The sequence below is a fragment of the Myotis myotis genome, unplaced genomic scaffold (genome assembly GCF_014108235.1).
Source record: "Myotis myotis isolate mMyoMyo1 unplaced genomic scaffold, mMyoMyo1.p scaffold_m19_p_3, whole genome shotgun sequence".
NCBI classification, from domain to species: domain Eukaryota; kingdom Metazoa; phylum Chordata; class Mammalia; order Chiroptera; family Vespertilionidae; genus Myotis; species Myotis myotis.
In genome coordinates this window covers 203,155,551-203,180,128 of record NW_023416335.1, presented here as the reverse complement: position 1 = coordinate 203,180,128, position 24,578 = coordinate 203,155,551, and the positions used below count along the sequence as shown (strand labels likewise).

At 41.4% G+C, this 24,578-nt stretch overlaps 2 protein-coding genes across 7 annotated transcripts in view; both read left to right on the top strand.

Annotated features, from left to right (window-relative positions):
* The window catches only part of BPIFC (BPI fold containing family C), a 35,011-nt gene extending 32,112 nt beyond the window's left edge, over positions 1-2,899 (top strand). For all 6 annotated transcript variants that reach the window (XM_036298601.1, XM_036298600.1, XM_036298598.1 and 3 more), the window contains 3 exons: positions 894-957; positions 1,693-1,769; positions 2,298-2,899. In XM_036298601.1, the coding sequence (XP_036154494.1) occupies positions 894-957; positions 1,693-1,769; positions 2,298-2,420 (264 nt within the window). In that variant the 3' untranslated portion in view covers positions 2,421-2,899. The remainder of the gene's footprint in view (positions 1-893; positions 958-1,692; positions 1,770-2,297) is intronic.
* Positions 2,900-4,097: 1,198 nt separating this feature from the next.
* On the top strand, positions 4,098-23,011 carry RTCB (RNA 2',3'-cyclic phosphate and 5'-OH ligase). The gene is made up of 12 exons (XM_036298602.1): positions 4,098-4,287; positions 5,677-5,755; positions 7,108-7,175; positions 8,824-8,923; positions 11,162-11,318; positions 12,233-12,389; positions 13,307-13,466; positions 15,082-15,257; positions 15,782-15,970; positions 16,586-16,696; positions 18,118-18,237; positions 20,801-23,011. The coding sequence occupies exons 1-12, from the start codon at positions 4,195-4,197 to the stop codon at positions 20,906-20,908; spliced, it is 1,518 nt and encodes a 505-aa protein (XP_036154495.1). The 5' UTR covers positions 4,098-4,194; the 3' UTR covers positions 20,909-23,011.
* The last annotated feature ends 1,567 nt before the right edge of the window (positions 23,012-24,578 follow it).

Genomic DNA, 24,578 nt, shown 5'->3' with positions numbered 1-24,578 from the left:
CTGAGGAGTCAAAATGAGTCCAGGTCTTCCAGGAAGACCCAGAAAAACTGCTCACTACCAACAACAGATTGTACTAACCATGACATTTCTGGGGGCGGGGGGGGGACTGACAATAGTATATACCAGGCATTATGTTAACTTGTATAATCCTGACAACATCCTATGCGATTAGTACTGTTATCGTCACTTTTCAGTTGAGGAGCTTGAGGCACAGAGAGGTTAAGGCACTTTCCCAGCATCACACAGTAAAGTGGTATAAACAAGAGGTAAAGCTAGGAAATCTGCTTCAGAGCCACCCTTGTTAAGCTGCAAAGAGGTCCTTATTATTGCTAAACCTAGAGGGTGTTCAAAAAATATTCATTGAATGAATCCATGTTTATCATAGTCCATTTAGTTCTTAATACTTGAGCCTTCCCAGAAATCAGCACTTTGCTAAGACTATACAACTACCATAGTTTATTAAAGATAAATTGGGCTTCTGGTGATGTCATTAACCATGGCGCATAACATAATGCTGTGGCTGGGCTTCCCAGTAAATTAAGGAAAGACTACGCATTGGGATATGTGTTAGTTGTCCAGGATTGTCTTACTTGGCAGATATCTAAGCTGCCATGTTTGCTGCCACCAGATGGTCCTTCGGCATTTGTTGTCACCATGATCCAGGGTAGAGTGGAGCAGAAATGTCCATCCTCAAGGAGGAAAAGGGATTGGGAAACTCTGTAGTGTGGTTTCCCACAAAATAGCTTTCAGAGTCTGGAAGCTAGAATACGTATCTCTATGGGGAGACTCTAATCATAGCTCTCTATGCCGGTAAGGTCTGGGAAAGTGCAGGCCTAACCCAGGGATGGCTCTTTCACAATGCCCAAGTGATTTCGTTTCCCCTTTCATTTCAGGTCTTGAGGTTTGAAAATATTTTGTCCTCCATTCTCCACTTTGGCGTCCTCCCACTGGCCAACGGTAAGAGGTCCTTGGGAAACCATGTGACTCTGACATTGGCCAAATGTCGGGGATTGTTTGGGACTTTCCACCCAAAGCTTGTACTTCTCAGGTGTTATTAGGAATCCAGGCCAGTGCCACAATTTGCAAAGTTTGTACCATCAAGGATACGGTTGCAAAATTAGTTATTCCAGATCCAAGCCTTGTTAGCAACTCTGCATGAAGACTCGGCAAGAAAGGCTATCTCTGGTTGAGTTACAGAGATTGAAACCATTCTCCTTCCACAGTGAAGAGTCGCCTTCAGCCAGAAATGGCATTATTCTCCTTAGCGGTCGGTGTCTCTCTGGCTCTTATGCAAAGACCACCATCTGGATAGACACAGTTTTCATGAATGACAAATGTTCACACACAGCAGCATCTTGAGTTTGGCTTAATTAAATTATACTTTGTATTAGAGACCAGAATGTTCTCAGGACCCAAAAAGTAAGGTGTTTTCAAAATATAAATTGGACAAGGTGCCAGCATGTTTCTGCCATCCAAATGCACATGATTGCAGGTGCATTTCTATTAAGAATGGATTAATTAACCACTCTTCCGGGGCAATGCTAGGGACATGTCGGAAAAAAATGAAAACAAAGGACCAGGGAGAATGAAAAGATAGATTATTTAAAAGCTGCCTGTTAGTCTCTTACTGAAAAGCTTGACAAAACTTCTGTGCCCGTGCCCAATTATGTTACATCTTGTTTTATATTTTAGCAAAATTGCAGCAAGGATTTCCTCTGCCCAGCCCACACAAAATCTCATTCGTCAATTCAGACATTGAAGTCCTTGAGGTAAGAATGTGAACAGTCCCTTAATTGCCCCATTGCTGGTCATAGTAGAATAAGCCTCCTTCTACTTGCTTACCTTCTGTTTTAGTTTGTTCTGCTTTGTTTTTTTCCAAGCCCAAGGAATCTTATAAACAAAATGTTTAGCTCTTGAAGCTTGCAGTTAACAATGAAGAGCATTTAAACTTGAATTTTAGAATCAGGCCAGGTCCAAATTCCCTTTGCAGCCAAATTTATTCACACCACAGAACAAGAGGCACTGTAGTGCACTTTTATTTTCTTTATTCCATAAGACAGCCTGGAAGGCTGGGAGTATCCATCCCATTTTATAGATGAGGAAAGTAAGATTCAGAGAGGTGAAGTGGTTTATGGAGCTTGCAAAAGGCATGGCTGGCGGGGATGGGAGGAGAGGATGTGACACAGTAGGACCTGGTAAAGAAACCACCTCTTCCTCACCCCTCAGGTAAACCCAGACATCCTATGGCTGTAGATGCCTCAAGTTTCACCTTATCTTCATTGTTACATCTTTTTCAGCATTTCCTTTTGATTTCCACCGACCTGAAGTATGAAACGCCCTTAAAACGGCAACCAAGTTTCTACGGTTGGGAAGGTCTGAATCTCATAAATGGACAGTGGATGGACAAATCAGTGCCCTGATTGCTGGTTTGGAGTCCACTCCAGGAAGTCACCGGCCCTTAATCCCACCGACTGTCAACTGAGAAGGAGAAAACAGTGCACGCTGGAGTCTTAAAGTTCCTGTGGAGTGCCTAGGTTGAAAATTTTCCTTCTCGAGCCCTCTGCGACAGAGGGAGCAAACTGGGTTAAAGAGTTAAGCCAGGATGTGTGTGTCTCTGTGCATGTGTAGGGAGGATCATTTGAATGTGTGTTCATGTTTCAATGCATGGTGTGTGTTTCTGTGTTTATAAGATTCTGTGAACAAGAGCTAGGCCTGTGCTTCTGAAGAGGTCTGTGAGAAACGTGTAAGGACAAGATTTGAATTGGTGGTGTCAGTGGAGATCCCTTCAGCCCTTTCAGCTCTCGAGGGTTCTCCCCCTTCCTGTATGTTGGATTTTGTGTTTTATATTTACTGCTACTGTCCCCTGTATTTAATTAAAATTGTTTTCTATCGATGTCAACCTTGTCTTTTTATTTGCAAAATTTCCTGTCCCTTTGAAAAATAAAATAAGACAGAAAAGAGGGAAGAGAATTTAGCATCTTTAATGTTGATGAAAACTGAGGCTGTGCAGATTTCAAGACTTGATTTTGCCTCTTAGGTGTCTGGAAGTTGTATCACTTCTTTGAGTTTTAGGGTGTTTTCCTTCCCAGGTTAAATTAAATGGCAGTGCCGAGTATTGGCCCTGGAAACTCACACTTGATGATGATGACGATGATAATGTTGTTAGAGCACCTAATCAATGGGGTGTAATTGGGACAAAAGAGGAGGAAGGGGAGACTGGCATGGAGGATGTAAGAAATGAACAGAAACCACAAACTTTGCTTTTGTGTTGTTTGTAATCTAGTGGGGGGAGGGAAGAGAGTGGTTGATGGGAGTGCTAACCACATGCCAGACCCGATGTAGGTTACTGCAGGAGTGTCGGTTCATTTAGTCCTCACAGCCTCTCTATGAAGAATTATGATCCCATTTTATAGATGAGGACACAAAGGTCAAGAGAGATTAAACACACAAAGCTGGTAAACAGCAGAAGTAGAAACTGAATCCAAGTCTTTCTGATTCCCATGTCGTTGTTTACAAGAGGTAGGACTAGACACTGAAATCGCTGAAAGCTCACTTACTATTCTGAAGGAGACACTGCAGACAAAAGCATGATCATAGGATACTGAGTCGCCAAAGAAAGTCAGACTGCGCACATCTGGCCATAACAGCTGCCCCTTGGGTGCTTGTTGTAATGAAACTGGCATGTTTAATGCTTTGGGGGTGCTCTTTTGCGATATAAAAGTTACTCAAGGTATATCCACAAATTCATTCTGAAACATTACAAACGTTCAGTGGTGGCATTTATTTAAACATGTTCATCTTTCTCAGCTGGTGGGGATGAAACTCCAGGCTGATTTATTCATTAGAGCGGCGACCCGACCCAGATTCAGCACGTTTTCCAGTACTGCAAGCACTTCCAAAGCAAAAGGTAGCTAGGTCGTGCTAAAAACTGCTGGCTTTAGCTCGCTTGGCTTTCGCCTGGAGACAATGACTAGTGACTACCCAAAAAAGGTCAACACGGGAGGGCAGTCTAACTTACCTGAGAGAAAAGCGGTTGTGCGATGAGTTTGGGACCTCGGCACTTGCCGTAGCCCCTCCTGTTGCGGAGCCGGCCGCGCCTGCGCGCTGAGTTCCGGAAGTGGCGCTCAAGACCCCGGGACAGCGCGGCACCTCTCTTCAAAGCGGCGCCGGGCGTTGATACCCGTAGTCGCCGCCATGAGTCGCAACTACAACGATGAGCTGCAGTTCTTGGAAAAGATCAATAAAAACTGCTGGCGAATCAAGAAGGGCTTCGTGCCCAACATGCAGGTGAGACGGGGGGAGCGAGAGCCGGTGGCGGGGCCTTCCCGCCGGGGGCTCGCGGCGCCTCAGCCTCCCCCCGGGCCTCCTCGCCCTCCCGTTGCCCCACGAGCGCCGGGGCCGCCCCAACCCCGTCAGAGCCCCTCTCACCCCACCCTCTGGCCTCGGGACCGGGGTCCCGACCCCGTCTCCCCGCTGAAAGGTCTCCAGACCACGTGGACGAGCAAAGCGGGGTTTGTCTAGGCGGGTTCCCAGCAAGTGCGAAGGCGCCGTTGTCAGGCCCTTTTCACACATGAGGGTCACAAACGCACCGTGCGAGGCGTTCCATTCCCGGGCTTCGGGGACGTTCGTTGCCGTTGACGAGGTGGCGCGGCCAGTCCGGGGTAGAGTTGCTGGGACTGGAACTCCATTCCTCCGCGTCCTGCTGGTCATGTGACCTTTACAGATGCGGGTTCGCCCGAACCAGATGGTAGCATTCGCTGCTCCGCGTTGGTTTTTAATAAAGCGGTTTTGTTCCTCACGGCAGCCTGGAAAGTTCACAGGGCAGGCATGGGGGTGACACTGGTTAACAGAGGGGTGCAGGTTTCAGGTGCACAATTCTACGCGTCATCTGTGCCCTGCATTGTGTGTGCACCACCCCAAGTCAAGTCTCCATCTGTCACCATTTGTCCCCTCTTTACCCTCTTCTGCCTCATTGCCTATAGCCCCTCCCGCAGTCACCACACTGAAGCCCATCGATATCGTACAAGCACAAGAACACTGAGACCTTTGGGCGTAAGAGCAATTGAAAGACTTTTATCACCTGTACAAAGTGGTTTACCTGTTACATTCTTAAATGTGGCTTTGAGAATAGGAGAATGAATAAAACAATTGGTGAACCTTTCAAAATACTACATTTTTAAGATATACAGTTGACCCATGAACAACTCAGGTTTGAACTGCATGGGTCCATTTATACATGGATTTTTTTTTTCAATAAATACTATAATTTCCTTTTCTCTAGCTTACTTTACTGTAAGAATGTAGTACTAGTACATATACAAAGTACATGTTAACTGTTCATGGTGGTATCAGTAAGGCTTCCAGTTAGACTGTTATTCGTAGTTAAAAGTTTTGGGGGAGGAGGTTCAAAAGTTACACACAGATTTTCAACTACTTGGTTGGGGGAGGGGTTTGTCAGTGCCTTAAACCCCCACGTTTTTCGGGGGCAACTGTGTTTAAGGATGGGAACATCTTGTACTTTGTTATAGGAAGTTTTCTGCTTGTTTAAGGTAATGTGAAAGTATTTTGTAAAGAGTAAAGCAAAATGAATATTGCATACAGTATTTGTATTCTATCCAGTGTCTGTATGTCATGTACATGTGCTCAGACATAGTTCTTCATTTTCTTTGGTACCAGGTTGAAGGAATTTTCTATGTAAATGATGCTCTGGAAAAATTAATGTTTGAGGAATTAAGGAATGCGTGTCGAGGTGGCGGTAAGTGCATTAGAATTTTATATGTGGTCAAGTATGTCTTTCCTGTAGCCTGAAAAATATGGTAATTCAGATAATTATTTAAAAGTACAGAAATATTGTCAAGAAACGACCAAGACTTGAAATGAGACCCGAAAAACTGTTTTTAATTTGTGCTTATATTGTTAGCTAACGGACCTTGTAGAAACCATTTGGAGTTGGATGGAACTGGTTGGTTTTGAAGCCAACTTTGGATAATAATAAGAGCTATCATTTATTGTGCACTTACTGTGTGCCAGGCACTTTACCAGGTGCTTAGTTTAGGTTATCTCATGTAATTCTTAGAGGAATTCTAAGAGGAAGATACTATCTCCAGTTTAAAGATGTGCAAGTCAAGGATCAGTGAGGCTAACTAATTTTTAATTGTCAGAGGTTGCACAGCCTCTTGGTGACAGAGCCAGATTTCAGACCCAGAAGTAACTGATTCCAAAGTCAGTATTCTTAACCAGTACACTGATTAGCCTTAATTAATTCAGTTATCCCATCTATAAAGGACATTTTATTACACCTATTTTGCAGGATTACAGTGAACTTATGAGATAAATGTAAAAAGCTCTAATAGTAATGGTGGAGTTGATATCTAATGTTAATCCTTCTATTTTTTAGATCAACAAACTTAGTCCCACCTGCCTCCTGCCACAGTATGTTCACTTGCCTAAAATGACAGCGACCAAGGGACAGAACTGGAGCTAGAATAGAACCCCAGTTCCCTGACTCTTAATCCCGTGTTTTTTCAACTCTACATTGCCCCTCTTTGTCACTTAGAGTAAAACCAATATTGATGTTTTTTGATAAAAAAAAGGTGAACTATGAAAGAATACATTTTTTATATTGACAACATAATGTTTAATAATTGTGTTTTACATTTCCCAGTATTTTGCAAACAACCTTCCCTGGTTTGCACAGAACACTGACAGGTGTTTGTCATTAGTCTGGTCGCCCTTGCTGCCTCTCTGCGCAGGGGTCCTCAAACTTTTTAAACAGGGGGCCAGTCACCGTCCCTCAGACCATTGGAGGGCTGGACTATAGTTTAATAAAAAAACTAGTCGGCTGCTAAGCAACAGGCAGCAGCGGCAAAAACACCCGGCGGGCTGGATAAATGTTTTCCCCTGGCCGATGTGGCCCGCGGGCCGTAATTTGAGGACCCCTGTCTCTGCTGCCGTCTAAAGAAGCTGCCTTCACACTTCCATCTCAAATGTCCTTTTATATTGTTTTAGTAGCCTTATCACTTTCCTTCATGTAACGCAACCTAGAAATGTACAAATATACTTACTAAAAAGCAAATGTGTCCTCTAATTTTGGGTTTTTGTCTTCAGGTGTTGGTGGCTTCCTGCCTGCCATGAAACAAATTGGCAATGTGGCAGCCCTGCCTGGGATTGTTCATGTGAGTCAATGTTCAGAGCTTTAATCATTTATATTTTCTCTTAGTCTAAAAGTTTGTTGAATAGATACATGACCATGCCTAACTCTAGTGGTGTCATTTAGACCAGCGGTCGCCAACCTTTCAGACCTCGCAGACCACCGGTTGGCGACCACTGATTTTGAACATCTAGAAATAACCCTGGGACATAAAGAAATAATGGGCCTGAATAATATCACAGATTCTGGTTGCAGCCTATAAGCGTTTGAGAACTTTGGAAGTAGTTTTTAATGTGTTCTTGTTTTTTTGTCATTATACATCATTTTTTCCTGGATTAGTATACACCACAATTGTAGTTTTCACTGGCCCCATTTAAGAGAATGATTGGAGAAGGAACGGAAAGAAGTTTAAGGGTTGGGATTGAGAGGGACAGAGGACAGTATAGCTTTCTGGACATGATTGAAAAAAAGGGTAGTGATGAGGCAGAAAATTAGTTACAATACAGAGCAACCAGTTGCAGTCCAGGAGCCGGGGGAACCAGAGAAGGCTCCAACCCAGGAATGAATGAGGGGAGTGAATTAATGGAGCCCCAGTGACCTGGAGCTCCGGCCTCCGGCCCCAACAGAGGTGTTCTTACTCATTCTCAAGATGCTTGTTCTGGCCTTCAGGCTGTGGACGGGGTGGGGCCTCTCACATGACCCTGACCTCTCCCCCCAAAAGTCACTCCTCCCCTCCAAGCCATTCTGCGCAGACAAGGGGTCAGACCAGCATCCTGCTCAGGTTTCCCGACCTGTGCCGCCTTAGGCCTCACCCCTGCGTCTCCCTGTCTGCTGAGGGTATCACAGGGATGGTGGCCTGGGCCTCTTGCTCCTTTTGTTTAAGGGAACAAGTAAAATGAATGCTATTAGCTTGTACAGGAAAAAAAGAGAAAGAAAAAGGGTAGTGAAGGCAACAGAGATAAAACTGGATGGTATAAGTGGGCCCCCACTGCAGTCTAACATTCAGATTCCATCATTACAGGTAGATGTTAAAAATGAATCCATTCTACAGACATTTTTTGAGGTCTTAATGCCAGTTTCTATGCTGGGCAGTGGGGAGGCAGGGATAAAAAGACAGGGCTTATGGATATGAAGAACTCACAGGTGTCTGGTATCTCCATAAATCCTCACCCTGTTTTACCTGCATTCCTCCTGGATCAGGATCCCTTTCTAGGTCCCAGATGTAGAAAGTATACAGTATGCATACCATTAAATGGATTACATTTGTCTGTGATTGCTTAAATACCAAGGACCTATATAAATCGGATATTTCTCTCCTTTTAACCTGACATGACCACAATTTGTCAGTATCTATCTTTTGATGCCTTTAAAATGTGCTAGCACATCAAAGGTACTCTGTGGTCCACTGTTATCATGTTATACTGAGGCTTTTCTGTTTAGGTTTCCTTAGTTAATGGTCAGACTTTAGAAGAAGGATTTTTTCCACTGTATTAACTTCGTGATTAGGAATGTTTACACCTAATTTTCACCAATAGAGAATATTTTATGAAAATAGGATCTTGATTTGGGGAAGGCTTTAGCTTGCAGCCTCTCTGAGAATTAGTATCAGGATCATCAGGCAACCAGAGTGTCAGGTTAAAAAAGCTGTATTTCATTCTCTAACTCTCTTTCAGCGATCTATTGGGCTTCCTGATGTCCATTCAGGTTATGGGTTTGCTATTGGGAATATGGCAGCCTTTGATATGAATGACCCTGAAGCAGTGGTGTCCCCAGGTAAGGTGACTGCATGCTGCTGTCAAGTGTGTAGCTCCTCTCAGCGTATCATCGCCTCGGTGAACTAGAGCATGGCTGCTTCCTGTGTGCTTCTCTGTCTCACCCAACACTATCACTTCTTTTCCTCGTTTACTGAGAGAATTAATTGTGGACGCTCAGAGGCTCTTAAAATATCAAGTAAAGCATATAGTTATGAGAATGCTTCAGGCTCTTACTATATGCCAGGCGCTATTCAAACATTGGCTACAGAACAAACACTTTCCTGACAAAGTATGTATCTTTATGTCACAGTTACCTCTTGGGCAAATTGCAGCATCATTGTAAGGATTAAATGAGTTAAGCTGTGGAAAATACTTAGAACAGTGCTAGGCACATAGCAAGTACCCGGTGTTTGCTTTCATTGTCATCATTATTCACCTCCAGTGGTATATGTCTTTCCTGCTGTGTGTGCTTTCACTGAAAATAATTCACATCAGAATCTGAGGGGGGGGGGTATAAATTACATCTTGAGAGTTTTGCCTCTGGCACTGGTGAACATGGATGTTTCAGATAAATCCCTTGCTGGGAATAACCAGGAAGGCTAGATTTAAAAAATTTTGAAATCTCTTTGAGAGCTTGGGAAAGCTATTATGGCAGCAAGGATTTGTGAGGCTACAATCCAGAGACAAAAGTACAAATGCATGAGCCCCACATTAAATATTGTTTTTCTCGAGGTAATGGCAGCTTTCACTCAGTAAGGATATAGAGCAGGGTGGGCAACCTTTTTGTGAGTGCATGCCAAAACCAGCAAAATCTCTGACTCAAAATTCTTCTGCGTGCCAACCCTAATTTTTTGAGAACATGTTATGCCTACTTGATATCTCTTAAGGTGTACGTATGTGAAGAACCGTGAAGAAATAATAAAATTCATTCGAGCGACAAAAACACAGTATATGATGATGAAAGATACACTTATTTTTTAATGTATACATGTACACTGATAGTCCGACAGAAAACTTTATGACTTCGTTTGATATTATCAGTGGGACTTTTGCTGCTGCATCACTGATGACAGAGATTTTACATCAGGTTTATGTTTCGTGACCTTCAGAGATATGCACGAGCTACTACTATCATCCGTCAGGCTACTCCTATTACGAGACTTAACAGAATTCATCACTGAGAACAAAGATTCACAAGCGTATGTGGATGAAAACATGGAGAATAACGCTGTTGCAAAGTTTTTTAAACAGAAAAAATTTTCTGGAATGGCATTCCAAGTCCTCAATAGTTCGTTTTCAACACTATTGAAATTGTTCTTCCCCAATCTCGTCAATCCATGTCTATGGTCTTTAAGATAATTGTTATGTAAAATTATTTATTTATCTAAGATGCACCTACACTGAATTTATCTGAAAAATAAAAGAGTCGATATTAAGAAAAAAATTGTAAATGGAAGATTATAAGAGAGGGTTTCGCGTGCCAGCAAAAGTTACTGGTGTGCCATTTTTGGCATGCGTGCCAGGGGTTGCCCACCCCTGATATAGAGGATTTGAACAATGCAGTTGACAAATTTGACACCTTGACCTCTGATTTACATTCATGGTTGTGTGTATACAGCCATTCCAGTGCATCTAAGAACCATAGAAAACACATTTTTTTCAAGTGCACACAACAAGGAATCTAATGAAACAAAATAAACTGGTGAATAAAATAGAACCAGAGGCATGGAAACAGGGAACAGACTGATGAATCTCAGTGGGAAGTGGGGAGAGGAAGGGCGGGAAGAGATTAACCAAAGAATTTATATGCATATATGCATTACCTATGGACACAGATAATAGGGCAGTGAAGGCCTGAGGCAGGGCAGGATGGGGGCAATGAGGGGGGAAAAGAAGGACATTGGTAATATTCTCATCAGTAAAGATTTAAAAAAAGAAAAGGAATAGAATTCATAAACTTCAAACAAGAGTGATCAAGGAAAGAAACATAATCCACATTTTAATCTCTGGTCTAGATGTTATTCATTGTTCATTATTGCCTCTCTGGCCCACAAAGTACCTTTAGTATGTCAGTTACTTTACATTGTTTTGGTATCATCAGACTTTACCCACAGAGAACCCCTTTATTGGCCACTATAAAAAGTTACTTTTAAAAGAATGGCTGTCTTTAAACCCTCATCAGTGGTGGGCAACCACAGGTCACAATGCCCAACTGCCTGATTTTCTTAATAGTTACTGACTTTTCTCTGTTTTGTAGGTGGTGTCGGATTTGACATCAATTGCGGGGTTCGCTTGCTAAGAACCAATTTAGATGAAAGCGATGTCCAGCCTGTGAAGGAGCAACTTGCCCAAGCTATGTTTGACCACATCCCTGTTGGGGTGGGATCCAAAGGTGTCATCCCAATGAATGCCAAGTAAGCGCACAAGGTTCTAATAAATGGAGTGAGAGAAATAATGCCCATCAGACCCTCACAGTCATTTCCAATTCAGGACACTTAGGAGATGGGGATTGTTCAACCTCTTTACAGGAAGTGGTAACGAATTGGTTTTTTAAGCATAAGGTCTAGCCCACTTTGAAAAGCATGCCTGGAACATATAAATAAATACTCATTTTTATAAATTTTTAGATAGGAATTTTGTCCTATAAATAATGTTTGGAGTGGGCTGTAGCAGGCAGGAACATTGAACACTGCGATTTTTCCTGGCACTGTTTTGGAAGACATCTGTACCTTAGATGAAGATCAGAGAGAGCTTTTTCCTTCTAGGGGTTTTAATGTATGTGCATCTTGACTTCTAAATGCAGGTGCAGTAAAGCCATATTGTACTTCAGTGAAGGTAGGAATAGAGCTTAAAACCTGTGTCGCCTAAGGACATTTAGATAGTTTTATGTATTATTTGACTAATTTTCCATAAATTATTAATGAAGGCAGGTAGCTGTGGTAAAGTTAATGGTAAATAGTGACATCTGAGTATGGTCATAAATCTTTGGCTGCTTGATTAGCACCTCATGGAATGCAGGATCAGAGAGGCAAATCTAATGTAAATAAGATTTGAAAACTATAAATAAAGGGCTATGTAAATGTCAAGGAAGAACTGTAATCATCTCTGATGTAGCATTTACTGTTTTACATTGCAGTTATTTATGAAGCTGCTTTCCTCAGAAAACTTTAAAGTTGCTGAGAGCATAAACTTTCTATCTGGCACAATGCCTGGTACACAGGCGATAGTTGGTAAATGTAGCTTTTCCTCTACCCTTTGAGATTTCCATCATCCCTAGGTTTTGATCTGCCTTGACTGTGAAATGACCAGCACCTTATTGCTCACTCAGAGACTTGGAAGAGGCCTTGGAGATGGGTGTGGACTGGTCGCTAAGAGAAGGCTACGCCTGGGCCGAAGACAAGGAGCACTGTGAGGAGTATGGAAGGATGCTGCAGGCTGACCCCAATAAGGTCTCCGCGAGGGCGAAAAAAAGAGGCCTTCCTCAGGTAACACTCACTTTGGAGGGGGACATGTTAATATTTTTCATAGTATTTTTTTGTTGGTGGTGGAAAAAAATGTGTCTTCTATGTAGGAAATACACATCCCCCGGTTTTTTCAGAGTATATCAGATTGAGCACAAATTTGTTTGTGCTTCGTTCTTACTCTTTTAAAAAGTTATCAGGATCTTGCCAATTTTCATAAGATAAAACAAGATACCATGAATTAGTGGATGGGAAAAAATGGGATCAGGCTTAAAATGTATGCTAAAATTGCTTTGACAATCTAAGATTTGGCTGAAAGTTTTCTCATATCTAAGATGAAAAGAGATGCCTTGTCAATTATTGGTATCCATGAGATAAGAATATACCAGATATTACAACTAATTTTGATGGCTTTGCCAGTAATTCACTGTGACCTTGGGCAAGTCTTTTTTGCCTATTTGGGTCTCATTTTCTCATCTGAAAATTGGGATAGTTAAAAACTCTTCAAGCACTGCCATACTCTGGTTTCCTAAATCATCTATTAGCTCCAGTTAAGGGACATAGACTTTCAATGATGGATAATGATGTCAGTGAACTCATAGTTGTTCATCTCCAAACTTGACCCTTCTCCCAATAATGTTTAAAATGTCATTTGAGCCACTTAATGGTATGGTTTTTGGTTTGTGAAGCTTTTGATATGTGTGTTCCTCAAGCAGATAATGATACAGTAAACTTCAGGAGCTGCTCTGCCTTATCTCTGTTGTGTGGACTATTGCTTAAAATGAGTGAAGCATTTCAAAAGATTAAAAATATTTTTGTTACATAAAACACTATTTGTGTGATTGTTTTCTTGTTTTGTTATTGTTTGTTTACCTATTTACTTTTAAATGGATTTTTTATCAGATTAGAAGCTATTTTACCAGACATTCTTGTATTTTCAGTTGGGGACCCTGGGAGCAGGTAACCACTATGCAGAAATCCAAGTTGTAGATGAGATTTTCAATGAGTATGCTGCTAAGAAGATGGGCATCGACCATAAAGGACAGGTGTGCGTGATGATCCACAGTGGAAGCAGAGGCTTGGGCCACCAAGTAGCCACAGGTATATTCTGGACCTAGTTTTTTTCTTTTTTTAAAATATATTTTTATTGATTTCAGAGAGAAGGGGAGAGAGAAGAGAGAGAGGAGAGAGAAACATCAATGATGAGAGAGAATCATTGATCAGCTTGCCTCCTGCATACCCCTCTTCCCCCCACCCCACCCCCCCCACCCCCCACTTGGAACTTAGCCCACAACCCAGGCATGGGTCCTGACTGGGAATCGAATTGTGATCTCCTGGATCATAGGGTGATGTTCAACCACTGAGCAACACTGGCTGGGCTGGACCCAAATGTACGTTTTATGGGGAACTATATAGAGATTTAAGAAAGAAAGCTCTAGAGCTATCCTGTGTAGATTTTTACCCTGGTTCTTCTAACTAGACCTTGAACAAATTAACTTCACTAGGCCTTAATTTCCTTGTCTGAAAAAAAAAAAATGGGAATAATAATTATTTCATATGGTTTTTTCATAGGAGATTAAATGAAATATATGTAAATTACTTACATCAGTGTCTGATGCTTGGTACTCAGTAAATGTTGGCTCCAGCTGTTTTGTTGTCCTCTTAAAATTATTATCTGGCTGAGAAAGAGCAGGAAGGACCTTAAATGGGGAATTTATGTTGTAGACATAATATAACAAATATGTCTTAAATTTACATACTGATTAGGTGTTACAGTGGATTCTGTGATGGAATAGGCAAGAATTCTGCCCTCACATTGTCTCATGAGAGATATGTGATGTTCATTACAAAGAAAGGGTAAAGACAGAAGGTAGTAATGGATTAAATATTATAGAAGAGACAAAGGAAAAACATGCCAGTATTTCAGAAGTGGCTTCATGGCCACATAATGTTTGCAGTTTGGACAGTCATAAACAAAGGACACTCATGACCAAAAGGCAGCATGAACAAAAATAGGAAGCAGGGAAATAGTAGGAAGATCGCTCTGAATACTTAATAGAATGTTTGAAAGGATTTATGAATATATGAAAATTTATAGAGATATGGAAATTATTGTGAACTTTAAATTGCATATTATAGTTCATCCTTATATGTACATTTCATCCTATGAGAATTTAATAATTTGTGCCAGCCTGACCCCTTAAAATATTTCATGTAGCAAATATATGGAGCATTTACTAGAATTTTTTAACTTTATGCTGAGTTCTTCTCTACACTTGTCATGGATTTGATTTTCCTCCAGGTCTGGCAACTTGTATCCAGTTCTTTTACACTAAGTCACTAAAAATTATTTTTAAAAACCATGATGATATAAAATGTTTACTACTTCTGTTCTTATTCATTTACCTGCCAGTAAAGGAGTAACTAGTACATGTTGTTGCTGTGCGTGTACATACCTTTTTTCCCTTATAAGTCCCTGGAGGGCAGATGTTGTCTTTGTAGCCCACTTAGCTTGTGTCACAGTTCTGATAGAAAATAGTCTCAATAATATATCTTGACCAAGCCAATAGATGAACTGAGAAACACTTCAAAGGGAAAGTTGTATTTAACTTCTTTTTTTTATAGAATGGGTTTGAATGTATCGTACCTTTCTGTAATAAATCTGAATTATTTCGTGAAAGCTGGCTAGTTTGGACTTGCTACTCTCTTGTTCCAGATGCCCTGGTTGCTATGGAAAAAGCCATGAAGAGAGACAAGATTATAGTCAATGACCGTCAGTTGGCTTGTGCTCGAATCGCTTCTCCAGAGGGTCAGGACTACCTGAAGGGAATGGCAGCAGCTGGGAACTATGCCTGGGTCAACCGCTCTTCCATGACCTTCTTAACCCGTCAGGTACTTGAAGTTGCTCTTCTGTTCCAACTTACTCATGATGAAGTTAAGTGCTTTAAACAGTGTAGTCAAATCAGGGTTTTGGAAAATGTGGTTTTGGAAATTTATATAATAAATATTTAAAATATTGGCACTGTAAGCTTTTGGTATCTCCTTAAAATAAATAAGCAGACTCTCAGGTGTGGGGAATGAGGGAAGAAAGAAGCCAACATTATTCCTGGAATTTTCCTTGAGCCTGGAGAGGCTAGAAGTACCATTCACTACGATTCAGAAGGCTGAGGAAGAGTCAGTTCTGAAGGGAGGGGTCAAGAATAGTCAAGAAGCTTTCCAGCCAAACTTGGAATTTATGGAATGGAATTCCTAGGTGGTCTAAAAGACAGTTTTTACCTTTACGTGAAGATGAGTAATACTACTGTTTTTGAACTCTTAAATCCCTCGCTCCCTTCCGGAACAGACTCGCTGGGATCAGTAAGATGAGTTTTGAAGAGCTGGTTCTGGCTGCATTTAACTTAAGCTTTTTCTTTTAGGCTTTTGCCAAGGTATTCAACACAACCCCTGATGACTTGGACCTACACGTCATCTATGATGTTTCTCACAATATCGCCAAAGTGGAACAGCATGTGGTGGATGGAAAGGAGCGGACCCTGTTAGTACACAGGAAGGGATCCACCCGAGCTTTCCCTCCTCACCATCCCCTCATTGCTGTTGATTACCAAGTACGTGCAAAGCATTTGTGGTTGCAGGCAGTGGGTGCATGACTTAGCTAGTTCTAAAGATGGTTAATTTAAATAGGAAGACAGCAGTTATGAAAAGAAAATCTGTCATCCATGAAAACTGATTTCTAATATCTGAAGCAGACTCTCCCCATCATCTATTCTCTAGATTCTGTTTTTAAGTACTTTGAATGATTGGAAGACAGGATTAAGATTAAACTCAATCTGTTTCGTTCTTTTTATCTTTTTGGTGTCTGACTGTGATGGCGTTAGAAAGACCTTAACCTACTCCCATTTCACAGATGAGGAAACTGAAGCCTGGAGAGGCAGGTGCCTCACTAGGATGGTTCCTCCTAATGACCTTTCCCTGAATGCTTTGCTCTTGCATTCAGTCTGCCTTCTGCTGCCTTACCGGTCTTCCCATTTTTATTCCCTTCATCTTTCCTCCCTTCTCTATTATCAAAGAATCAAAATAATGTCAATATAGTTGTGAGAGAAATGCAATAGAAGCTCAGGTTTCTCCCACAATCCTCCAATATAAGAGGCAATTTAAATCTCAGGCATAAAAAGCTCATGCTTTTCTGAATTTTAACATGTTTGATCTGTGTGCATCCTCAGCTCACTGGACAACCAGTGCTCATTGGTGGCACCATGGGAACCTGTAGTTATGTTCTTACTGGCACTGAGCAGGGCATGACTGAGACCTTTGGGACAACCTGCCATGGAGCGGTAAGGAAAATAAAAACTTACTTAGAAATGCTCTCTTCTGTTTAGTCATTGTTTTGAATTTTAAGAAGTAAATGTACTTGATTGAGCATTAACAAAGTTGAGGTTTGGGTCTTGTCGTCTACCTGAATTTATCCCCATAATATATACTGTCTGGTGAACCAACCGAAGTCATCTATTATCTCTACTAGCAGGGTCATTGTCAGGCCAGCAACTATTTCTGATTTCTGCAAGTCCACAAAATCCAGATCTCAGTCACACTAGCCTAATTGGTACAACTTTAACTGATGCAGGTTTACCTCACAAGTTATCTCATTCACCGGACCTAGTCATTTTCATAATTTGCCCCTTACGGGTGGGTCCAGTCAAGATTTGTGGGATATGCCCTATTTGCAAATCAGAGCCTTTGGGTAGACTGCATAATTATATCAACATATTGCCTCTTCTAAGCAAGGCATTGGTAAACTTTTTTCTATAAAGCAACAGACTAAATATTTTAGGTTTTGGGGGTCATATGGTCTGCGTGACAGCTGTTCCATTGTGCCATTGTAGTGGAAAAGCAGCCATAGACTGTACATAAACAAATGGGCATTGCTCTGTTCCAGTAAAATTTTATTTACAAAAACAGCTGTGGTAGGCCAGATTTGGCTCGCAAACCAGTTTGCCAAGCCCTGTGCTAAGCCATTAGCGTGCTTAGCTAGTGCTGTAGTAGAAAATAGAAGCTGTCTAGAATACCCTCACATAGCACAAACTGTCACAAATATGTTTTAATCCTACTCTTTTCTCTAATCCTTTTTCATTTCCAGCTGCCTCCCAACTCCTAATTTTAACCCAGTGATTAAAACCAGTATGACATGTCATACACACAAGCATCATCTGGGGTATTTTTTATTGTCACGCTTGGGGAGGGGAGTTTTGCTCTTGGCATCTGGTGGGTGGAGGTCAAAGATGTTGGAAAACATCCTACAATGTACAGGACAGCCCCCACAACAAAGAATTATCTGGTCCAAAATGTCAGTAAGGCTAAGGTTGGCAGACTTTTAAACCATAAAGAGTACAAAGTGCCGAAACCGGTTTGGCTCAGTGGATAGAGTGTCGGCCTGCGGACTGAAGGGTCCCAGGTTCGATTCCGGTCAAGGGCATGTACCTGGGTTGCAGGCACAATCCCCAGTGGGAGATGTGCAGGAGGCAGCTGATTGATATTTCTCTCTCATCAATGTTTCTAGCTCTCTATCTCTCTCCCTTCCTCTCTGCAAAAAATCGATAAAATATATTTAAAAAAAAAAAAAAAGAGTACAAAGCTTTTGTTACAGCAGACATACTGTTTACAATTAAAAATTAATGTGTTCATATTGAGTTGATAACAGTAATGAGAAATACAAAATTAAATTTATAAAGTGAAGTTCATTTCTTTCCCAATCTAGGGCCGTGCATTGTCCCGAGCAAAATCTCGACGTAACTTAGATTTCCAGGACGTCTTAGACAAATTGGCAGATATGGGAATTGCAATTCGTGTTGCCTCACCCAAACTGGTTATGGAAGAGGTAAGTGACAAAACCTTACTTTTTAATAACTTTATTTTTTTTTCTCTGATTTTAAGAACAACACAGATTTAATTAAGAGATTTTAGGGAATACAAAAAAATCTAGAATTCCACCAACCAGAGATAACTAACTACTCTTAGTATATTTTTTACCTGCATATTTTACAATATTTTTATTCAGTTATTTAGCTAATACTTATTAAGCATCTGCTTTAGTTAGGTACTGTTTTAAATGCTAGGAATACTGCAATGAACAAAACTAACATAAATCCCTTCCTTATGAAACTTTCCAAAATAGTAAAAACAATAGTGCATTAGATAATAAGTACTACAAAGTAAAACTAGGAAGGGAGTTACGGAGAGATTGGGAGTGGGTACAATTTAAATAGGGTATGGTAAGGTGATGCTTGAATGAAGAGATGAAAGGAGTGAGCAACAGGCTATGTGGGTATCTAGGGGAAAGCTTTACAGGCATAGAGAACAGCAGGTGCAAAAATCCAAGTGAGATTATGCTTGGATGTTTAAGAAACAACAGTTTTTCAGAGTAATAGGCCATAGGGCCAGCAGCTGAGAGTGAGGACGAAGGAGAAAGTATGACATAATTAACTAAAAGAGAGAGAAAGTAATTGGTCTAGTGAAATTTTAGGTAATTTGCCAGGACAGCACCAAGGACACACTTGAGCTAAATTCAGTGGTTGGGGGTTGTCAGGTGCATTCAGTTGTAGAAGTGCAGGCATGAAGTAGAGGTTGGGTTACCTTTTATATGTTTACTAGAAGCCCAGCGCACGAATTCGTGCACAGGTGTGGTCTGGTTGGCAGGCCCCAGCCCCGATGGGGTTACAGGGGCCGATTGGGGACAGGAGGACCAAGGGAGGTTGGCCGGCCAGCCCTGCCCCCATTGGGCCAGTTGGCCAGCTGTAGTGCGCATCATAACGACCAGTCGTTCTGGTCGCTTGGCTTTTATATATATAGATTTTTTATTTTAGATAGAGAGGAAGGGAGAGGGACAGAGAGATAGAAACGTTGATCAGCTGCCTACTGCACGCTCCCAACTGGGAATCAAGCCCACACCTGGGCATGTGCCCTGACCAGAATTGAACCATGACCTCCTAGTTCATGGGTTGATGCTCAACCACTGAGCCACACTGGCTGGGCCAACTTGGGTTACCTTTAATCAGGGTTGCGAGTGCAGCACAGTGAATAAGAAGCAAGATTGTTGAGGGTGTTGCTAAGAGATTGTAGGTCTCATGGGTTTGCAGGATTACCAGAGATAGAACACGATGGAGAGAGAGCTGGAAACCTAGGCTGTAATCACCAGCCTTGGAACAGATAATGAAGGACTTGTGATCATTGGTAATAAATTCTGGGGTATGACCCAGGGAGAGAATGGCCAGGGTAAGCATTGAAGGAACAGAAGTCAGTGAACTAAGAAGCCAGGCTACTTGAAAGAATCCTCTTCCTCAAAACTGAAATCACTCAGAATTATAGCAGGAGAGAGTAACAGTGAGCAAGGGGCTAGAAATCTTCACGGAACGATGGGGAGTGATTGAGACTAACAGATAATTGCAACAAAAAGAGGTAGTAGATGGTAATAAATGCTGACTGCAAGATTCAAAACTGGTAGTGTTTAGGGAGGAAGGAGGGAGAATGGTCTGTAAAGAACCAGGAAGAGCAAGGACACATGTCCCACTCCTCAGCCTAATGGCATGACCTAGTCTGAGAAAGAAGATAGCTACCATTTCAGAAAGTTGGAGGCAGAAGTAACATCCTCAGGGGAAATCCATGATTCAGCAAGAACGAAAAGGTGAAGGGAATGTTAAAGAAGGAAAGAGGGAAAGGATTTTGCACTTGACTCAATGGAAGGAGTTGGAGAGACCACAGTGGAAAAGTCTCAGAAATCAGAAGAGAACAGAGATGGGCCAGAAGGGGGTATGTACGGAACTGTGTACAGAGCTCTATGCGAATAGGTCTGGGAGACCTGAGCTGCTGTGTTGACGTAAATGGAGATAAAGGGTGTATGTGATGAGATTCATTCTAATGGTGGCAAAACAGTGAGTGTGGGTAGGAAGAAAGGAAGGGAGGTCTTGCTAGAAATCCGCAGAATTTGTGTGTGTACATATATACACATATATGCAAACACATACATAGTGTTAGTTATATATATGAATTTTATAACTCTCCCTTCTTGTGAAGATAATACATGTTAATTCCAGGAATTTTGACAACTACCAATAACTCCACCATCTAAAGATATTTACCACTAATAGGGTGGTTGGTGCATTTCCTTCCAGTTGGGTATTAGTGTGCATGTTTCATTCAGTTGTGTTTGCTGCTTTTCTTAGTTATTCAAGTGATACATGTTCTTTAGGGAAATCATGAGAAATTTCAAAAAAATATAAAACAAGATGAGAGTGTTTATCTTACTACCCCTTTACCAACATGAACTTAATTATCTTTTTAATCTTTGCTTATTTGATAGGGAGGGAAAGTCTCAGTATTGTTTTAATGTGCATTTCTTTAATTACAAGTGAAGTTTAACTCCATGTTTAACTCCACTCCTGCAGGCTCCTGAGTCCTATAAGAACGTGACGGATGTGGTGAACACCTGCCATGATGCTGGAATCAGCAAGAAGGCCATTAAACTGAGACCGATTGCTGTTATCAAAGGGTAGAGCCCTGACTGTGGCCATGGACTCCAATGCCCTTACTGAAGTGGACGTCGACCGAAATGCTCTTCAGATATCAGAACTCAGAGACCTGACAGGTTCCAAAGTGTGTTGCTGTAACCGCCCATTGCAAGTGGCTGATGGGGAGGCTGATGCCTGGGGAACCAGTGTTATAAAATCACCTTCTGGGAGGAGTCACATGGTCCCCATTTGGAAAGGGATGCATACACTTCCTCCCTGGTTGTCCACAGATTTTTAGGGAAACCTGTTAGTGGATGGGTGTGGTTCAAGAAACCACCTTACTCAGTCATACTAATCTGTAACCATCAGAATGAACTTCTTTACACCAAGCTCTTCTCTACATCCTGAGAGGTGTCATGAAGAACATTCTGTTAAACGAGAAGGTTTTAGAATGTTTCTGCCCTCCTTTTGCCACTTTGTCCATTTATCCACTGTCTACCTCCTTCCCCTGCGCTGAGCAAAATCCTACCACTTTTACTGGGAGAGTATCCACAGGTCATGTCAGGATGTTAGATGATTGGCTGATGGGACACATTGAGGAGGGAATATGTGTGGCAGTGTGGGAATAGGGACCCAAAAGAAAAAGTAATTTTTCATAGAGTTGCTACCTCTCTCATTCCAAATATAAGGCAGAGTTTTGACTTAGTCTGCAAAATGGCATTGCTGGTATCTGTCATTAATTATGCCTGGTCTGGCAAACCTTTCTTAAATAATAACTTGCACTACAGCAGCAATACCTTTACATGGGTGATGGAATCATTATAAAAGCAGGAAACGGCCACATCTGTGATACTGGTTGCTCAGTGTTGACAAGTTGACTAGTTTTGTGCCATCTAATCACATTTCATGTTATGTACTGACACCTTCAAGATGTTAAAGTAGGTTACTAAGGCCTCAGTTGAATCCAAATAGCCAATAAAGAGAAAAGTCTAATAAAGTTGTAATAGGTTGTTTATATTTTGTTTAATATTTTATAGCTTAGGTCAATTAGTATTTGTACTTGTGTCACTTTGGTCAATGTTGATGTTTTCTGATTGTCTCCCAGGATGCTTTCAGAGACTCACCCTAAAAAATATTCTTACAACTCATCCCACAACTTAAAATAACTCTCCTCCCTCTCTCCCCCCACGCCCCCATTGGACTATCTTCTCTAGATGCTATTTGGAAGGCTAGAGAAAAGCAGACTTCCTCTGTAAAATATATGATAGGAAATAACAGCATGGCTTTACTCTGAGCACTCAGTAACTTAAAACATTTTTTATGGTAGAGCTTGAAAGTTATCAATAAATATAAGTTAGGAATCAACATAATAATTATAGATTACTTGTGCCTTCAGATTGGACCAGTAGCTGTACACAGAAGACTTAAGGGTACAAGTTACCAGTGAATGCTGGAGGGCCTTTAATTTAAAGATGAGAAACAGGCTCTTGGCAGGTGCTGGATTCTCTGGAGATGAGGCAACATTGGAGTGTCCATGTAGACTTCCTGAAACTGGGCTTGTCTAATGGTATGTCATTTGAGACTAATTTAAAGCAAGGTTTCCTCCCAAAACTAACTGATGTCAGTGCAAGAAATGCTACAGATGAACTTAGATACTTTCAGGTTTTTTAGACACTTTAAAATTCTTGACCAACTGGTACGGCTCAGTAGTTGAGAGTCAACCCATGAACCAAAAGGTCACAGGTTCAGTTCCTGGTCAGGGCACATGTCCAGGTTGTGGGCTTGATTCCCAGTAGGAGGCATGCAGGAGGCAGCCACTCAATGATTGTCTCTCATTGTTGATATTTCTATCCCTCTCCCTTCCTCTAAAAAAGACAAGTGTGGGTGGGAAAAAAAAAAAGTTACTCTTCAGAGAAGGGAGCAGGTAAGGGGAAATACAGAGAATAGTTTATGCAGTGGCACTTCTGCTTTATTAGCTTCTCCTATATGTAGCATTTCCAGTGAAGTTGGCCCTATTAATGACCACAGAAAGTAATGGTTAATATTTTGAGTTCAAAAAGAAAGGTATAAACATTGTTTCCCTTGTTCTAAAGATGTTACTCTCCCATTTGAGGCAAAAAGCCACTTTAAAATAAATGTTCCAATGAAGCTGAAGTAGCCAGCTGTTTTTATTGCCCGGAATAAAAATACTCCATGCCTCTACATGTGCACGTAGCTAGGAGCTCCCTCTGATAAGCCCCTGTCGGGTTTATGAAGATGAGTCCTAATACTGTGCACATCTTGGTCCCTTTAAAAGGCCTCTTAAGTCAGCCGGTTTATAATTAATATTCTCAAAAGCACTGACATTCACACTGATGATGGGCTGTGATATTCCTGTTGTCTGAATGTAGTTAGGAAAACAGTTCATGAGACAGACAAAATATGGACACCAATTTTCTAATTTTGTGAGTTTCCTGGAGCAACAAAGAAGTGAAGGTTTAAAAATTCAACAAAATCTTGCAGATCTTAAGACACTCCCACTTTAATCTTCATATAACCTTTGAAAACTTGAATACAAGATAACATGTTTTTTAACTTTTCCTGTTTTTTCTGCTTAACACTTCATTTTATTTTCATGTTCACTATCAGGTTTTTCTCCTACTTCTGAAAATTGCTTGTCAGCATCATTGATGTTGCAGAAACTTTCACAACCCTGTGCAAAACTCACACAGCCTATTTTGTCCTTATTTTCTACTCACAGTCCTTACTCTTTTTGCATCTGCTCCAATGCTTGACTATATGGGATTTTCATGTTGTCCAGAGAACATGACTTGTGCCCATCTTGATCAGTTGAGTTATGAAGATGCTGTTAATTATCCATCAGGCACCTTGGAGCATGCCAAGTCATTATGATAGATTCTGATCTTTAAAAGCTCTTGCTCTAAAACTAACATCTGAAACACCGGCGATCTAAAAAGATAATGTTACTAGGGGGCATGTTATAGAGAAGTGTGTGGTGACTCAAGTTCTACCTTGCACATAGGTAGTAAGTGAACAAAGTGCCAAGCACTAGGTGATCACAGTTACCGTGACCAATGGTAGAACGAGCCATGTCTCTGGAAGGCAGAGAGCAACACAGCACCATCTCAGATGTTCCTGTCAAGAGTGCATGGCCTGAGTCAGCAAACATCAGAGGGACCCACGTCGAGGGTCCTCCTGCAGAATGAAAGTCTGTACACTCAAAACTGTCCAGGAAAGGGAAAGACTTAAAAATTGTTCCAGAGTCTGAAAACACATGACAACTGAAAGGCAATATATATTCTGGATAGTATCCTGGACGAAATGGGAAAAACTGACCTTGTTGGGGCAGGTGGTGAGATTAGAATAGAATCTATACGTGGGTCAGCAGTGGTGTGCCTTGGTTGATTTCTTGGTGGCAGTTACGCAGGGTAGTGCCCTTGTGTTATATTGTGATTAATAAATAATATATTTGGTTGTTTCTGGCACAGAGTTTCTAAAACCCTTGGAATTTCCTAAGTGCTAAGAGGAATAAAAGTGTCTCATTATTCATAGCAAGTCCCTTTCAACTATAACAGTTTATGCTAATGAGGTGATTTTTGGAAAGTCCCTAAGTATGGGGGCCGGTTGCCTAGAGAACCAACCTTGTGATTAGAAGGATGGAACATTCGGCCCCAACCCTGACCTCCAGGGAGGGGAGGACTGGAGATGGACTTCA

Excerpts from the sequence above, each read along its gene's own strand:
- RTCB (XM_036298602.1), top strand. The coding sequence starts at position 4,195 with ATGAGTCGCAACTACAACGATGAGCTGCAGTTCTTGGAAAAGATCAAT. Across the intron at positions 4,288-5,676 it reads GCTTCGTGCCCAACATGCAG|GTTGAAGGAATTTTCTATGT; the intron begins GTGAGACGGGGG and ends CTTTGGTACCAG. Across the intron at positions 5,756-7,107 it reads GAATGCGTGTCGAGGTGGCG|GTGTTGGTGGCTTCCTGCCT; the intron begins GTAAGTGCATTA and ends TTTTGTCTTCAG.